This window comes from Emys orbicularis, chromosome 12, assembly GCF_028017835.1.
Source record: "Emys orbicularis isolate rEmyOrb1 chromosome 12, rEmyOrb1.hap1, whole genome shotgun sequence".
Taxonomy (NCBI): Eukaryota; Metazoa; Chordata; order Testudines; family Emydidae; genus Emys; species Emys orbicularis.
Window position 1 is genome coordinate 37,801,888 of NC_088694.1, and position 4,811 is coordinate 37,806,698.

The 4,811-nt window shown below is 51.0% G+C and overlaps 1 protein-coding gene across 1 annotated transcript; it reads right to left on the reverse strand.

Moving 5' to 3' along the window:
- Nucleotides 1–938: 938 nt before the first annotated feature.
- On the reverse strand, nucleotides 939–1,421 carry LOC135886131 (ribonuclease-like). Its single transcript, XM_065414001.1, has one exon. The coding sequence runs from the start codon at nucleotides 1,419–1,421 to the stop codon at nucleotides 939–941; it is 483 nt and encodes a 160-aa protein (XP_065270073.1).
- Between the last annotated feature and the right edge of the window lie 3,390 nt (nucleotides 1,422–4,811).

Here is a 4,811-nt window from a genome sequence, read left to right on the forward strand (position 1 = left end):
ATGAATTTTGACTATGACTTGTGGAGGAATCAGAGCTGGACTGACCCAGCTGTCAGCAATGATTCTGGGGGTGACACAGGCCAGGGTCCCTCTAGCTCAGCCTCTGACACTAGCCAGTCCCTGCTGCTCGAAAGGAAGGAAAGCCTTCAAGAGAAGAATAATGAAAAAACTTGCTCAAAGGCAAAGTTTCTTCCTGACCTTCCTCAGTTAGTGAATGGCTCAGGCCCTGAAGGATGGAGGTTTAAATCTCCTGTATCAATATCAATTTTGGAAGGGAAGTGGGGTGGCTGGGAGTGAGGACTCCTGGGTTCTAACCCTGACACTGGGAGGGGAGTGGGCTCTTGGACCTGGGGATTTATGTTCCATCCATCCCCAATCTCACACAAGACAGATTGCTTTGGAGGTACCAGGTTTAATAAGATTTAGGGAGCACAGAGAATGGCAGAAAGAGGGGACATGTTTAAAAAAAAAAAAAGCAGAGAAGAATGACAAATACCAGATCATTCAATGAATATGAGGATTTTCCATCATTAGACTGAGTACGCAATCCCAGAAGAGTGAAATTGGTAGATATTTCTTAATTAAGACTTCTTTTTTTTTTAAGATGGCCACTGTCTGTCAGCAGGGAGAACAGGATAGGTGAGGGGCGGCTATACTGTGTAATGGGCACTAGGGACAGCAGAGGGTGAGGGGTGGGGAAGGGGCGGTTATACAGTACAATGGGCAGTAGAGGGTGGGGGTTGGGAAAGGGGCTGTTATACTGTATAATGTGTACTAGGGGCAGCAGAGGGTGAGGGTGGGGAAGGGGTGGCTATGCTGTATAATGGACACTAGGGTAGCAGGGGGTTAGAGGTGGAAACACCTAAACAATCTGACCAGTGTTCAGAGGCGGGTGAGGAGCTGGGTGCCATGGTCAGTGTGGGAGGGACAGAGCAGGGTTAGAGGAAGCAGTAGGGTTCCTGCCTCCCCTCCAGGTCCAGCCCTGGGCCCTCGATCTGCTCCAGGTAGTACACAGGGTACAAATTCCAGCAGCCAATGATAATTTTCCGCTTCTTCACTATCCCGATGTAAGAGATTGACAGTGGGTCAGGCTCAAATACGCACTGAGTGATGCTGAATTCAACTTTGCTCTCACGCAGGCCACCTACTTTGGGTGTCCCACCCTCCTTGCAGATGCTGTTTATTTTTGAGATGGGCTCATGAATGAAGGTGTTGACTGGCTTCCCATATATTCCCCGAATCTGCATCATCATGTTACAGTAGGCATTGGCGTTGGGGGCATTAGTCTTTGGATAATCTACATGCTTCCTAAGGAACATGAAGTTTGGCTCGATCCATGGCTGCCCACTGGTCAGGACCAGGCAGGCGGCCAGCAGGACGAGCGGCAGCAGGAGCACCGGGCGGGGTCCCCTCAGAGCCATTGCCGTGTCTGTCACTGGATCGACCTGCAGTGGGGAGAGGGGGGGAGATGGATGGAGACAGCGCGGGGTGGAAATCCGCCTCCTCCATGGCACCTCCTGGGCCCAACCCCCTCCCACCTCACTCTGTTCCCAAAGCTCCTCCCTTCTTATGATTCCCCTCCCACACTACTCTGCCCCCCTAAGCTCCTCCTACTATTCTTGTGCTATTGTGCCAGGCACAGCACAGACCCCGACCAAGATAGGTCTATTCCCCTCCCAGAGCCAGGTTAGAACCCAGGTGTCCGAGTCTCAGACTCTGACCAAGCTGGGCCCCCACATTTGACAGGTGCTGCACAAACCCAAATTGAGATCAGCCCCTGAACCCAGAGAGGTGGAGTGTGAACTCAGGAGTCTAGACTCCCAACCCCTGCCCCCTCGCTCTAACCCCTGGATCATACTGCCTCTCAGAAACAAACCCTGCCGTTCCAGCCCCATGTGACACTGTTCTCTGCTCTCTCCAGGCTGGTGGAATCTCCTGTAACTTATCCAAGTCCTTGTTCCTTCGCTGTTGTCGGAGCGATGGATCCCAGCCCCTGTGGAGCTGAACCTCACCCCGATCCTCCTACCCATCTCAGAGCGGGTTATATAGAGCCCAGCCGCACGTGGAGGTGGGAGGGGAAATTCCAGTGAACAGTTGGTTCAGTGCAATCCTGTGACAGCTGACAATTAGAAGCAGTGACCTAGTAGGCAGGGTGTGCGTGAGGAACAAACAGCACATGTCATGCCAGAAACATCCTGTGGCAAAGTGGGTTTTTTTTTGCACTTTGTTATGTTGCAGGTGAGTCTTACTGTCCTATATTAATACTGTGTGTGCCTCAGTTTCCCTGTGCACTGCACCAATGCCTAGGTGGTGGGAATTGGGTGTGTGACTTTTGCTGAGGCCATCATGGCAGGTGAAGCTGCCCAGCAGTCTGCACATAGGTGATGGATGGTGCACTTCGTAACCTGAGACCCAGGAGGGAGATTCGACCAGGTGACACTTTGCCTGGAAAGCAGGACAAAGCCCGCGGGAGGAGCAATGGGCATGTTGGAGGCCAGGCAGTGGGGTCCAGGACAGTCTGCAATGTGGGACTGGAAGAGGGGGAGTCCAGGGTGTCTGGCCCGGGACCCCCCAAGATGGATTTGGCTGAAAGTCACTGATTTCTGTGCTAACAAGTTCTGTCCTACACTGTGTTCCTGTTGACTAATAAACCTTCAGTTTTATAATGCTGGCTGAGAGTCACATCTGACTGCAGAGTTGGGGTGCAGGGCCCTCTGGCTTCCCCAAGAGCCCCGCCCGGGTGGACTCACTGTGGGAAGTGCATGGTGTGGAAGGGGATGGTGAATGCTCCAAGATCAGACCCAGGAAGGTCGAAGCTGTGTAAGCGTCTTGCCCGGGTGACAGAATGCTCAGAGACAGGAGGCTCCTCCAGTGTCCTGGCTGGCTTCATATGGAGCAGTTCCAGAGCATCACCCCAACGACTCCGTGACACATCCAAAGGTGCGTTTACCCTGCAAGTGACTGGCAAAGTTAGGCGGTGCCACGCCAGCTTTCGTCTACCCAGTGTGGGTAATAATAGCTGGCAGCACAGACTTCACCGTGAGCTAGCAGCCCCAATACCAGCCTGCCAGGGACTCTGGGTACCTATCCTGGTTGCCCTCTGTGCTGCAGTCCAGGCCAACATGTCCCCTTTGCTGGTTGTTTCCTGTGCTAGCTAGATTAACACTAGCGTAGGAACGCCCACCTGTGCTACCATCACACCTTCGTTTGCTGTGCAGATGCACCCTGAGTCCTGACCCACTGGCACCTTCCGAATCCAGTCCTAGCCTGGAAACTCACAGCTCTGCCAGTATCCCTCAAGCCTGACCCACAGCCCCCTGCTATCCCAGCCCTGAACTCTGTTGTAGTCATTGAGATGGAATATATGGGCCCAGAGAGTCAATGGTGCTAATGTGACTCTATTGCTGCCCAAGGTTAAACAGTGTTCAACAAGGTTCGGGGTCTGGTATCCAGGGCCCTCGGCCTGCTCAGTCCCATGGGAAATGCACCATTAACAATCCCTCTAACCTTTCAGTACAGATACAGAAACAGAGGAAAAACAGCTCAAACCTTTCAAATGGACGTATTAAGGCAAAAGCCTTATTTTTAACTACATCCCTTGTTCCTTTTCCCTGTAGTTGTGGAAAGGTATTTGAAGGAAGCCCTCTCTCTGTGACAGTCTCTTAGATGATATAAAAGATGGTAGTAACTTTCCTCTTGGGGAAAAGAGAAGAAGTTAGTTGTGATGGGGTGGAGCTGTTATTGTTTTTTGTTCAAGTTGAATCCTGTTTCCTAGAAGAAAAAACGCGACAGACACACACACGAGAGGGGAAAGAGAAGAACGGCAAAGAGAGAAAATGCAGCTTCTGTCTCTGGTGTGACTCTCCCTTCCAGCCTCAGCACTGCAGAAACCCAGGCATGGCCCACGATCTTACCAGCCACTCTGAGATTTGGGAACTTATACTAGTCTGGGCCTGTTTCATGTTCTGTCTCACTTTTGTACCTGTCCATCAACCTTGATTCTTAAATATGATAGGAGGGTTCGTAAACTTTCACTCTTCACAGCTGAGCTTAAAATTAGGCTAAATTTGTAGGCCCAATTATTACAGCAGGTCCTCATTGTCTACAGCGCTGCTGGTGCCCCTCACTCCCGACCCGCAGCTCCTGCGATCCCAGCCCTGGGCTCTCCCATCCCACAAGCTTCATCTGCGGACCCTTCCAAGGTGCCTGAAAGTATTGGATGCCATGAAAATTAGTGAGGAACTGGGCACCCTAATCACTTGGACAACTTCAAGGTAGCAGTCAGAGCACCCAAATCCCTTGGACGGCAGTGCTGTCACTACAGGAAGAGAGCAGATTAGCCAGCTTCTGGTAGATCAAACTCTCCCGGGATGAATGACCCCCAAAAGACTCGAACTTAAAATGCTGGATTGTGATGATTAGCGCACTGGCCACTGAGCAACAGAGCTTGAGCCAATAGAATAGCATGACAAGGGGTGATGTACTGACATACATTGCAAACCCTGAAATCTAGGTTATTCATTATTATTTCTTTCCCTGTAGGATAAGAGCAATTCTCTGAAGGAAGGAGAACTGCCATTGGATGCCATTGCGTGTCTGCCCTATTTCTGAGGGGCAGAAATGTGCCTTTGGAATTTTAATAATGAAAGAAAGAGAGAGAGATGGGAAAGTACAAAAACATATAGGAAGAGGGATTGACAGATTATTTCCTCTTGGAACCAAAGCTAGAGCCGGAGTCTTTGAGGGAACAGGTTGGGTTGGAATTTTGGCTTGCTCTGGGGCTCTAGGCAAGATGTGCCTCACAAAAGCAA

What these genes read in the sequence shown, in the direction of transcription:
- LOC135886131 (XM_065414001.1), bottom strand. Translation starts at nt 1,421, where the DNA reads ATGGCTCTGAGGGGACCCCGCCCGGTGCTCCTGCTGCCGCTCGTCCTG.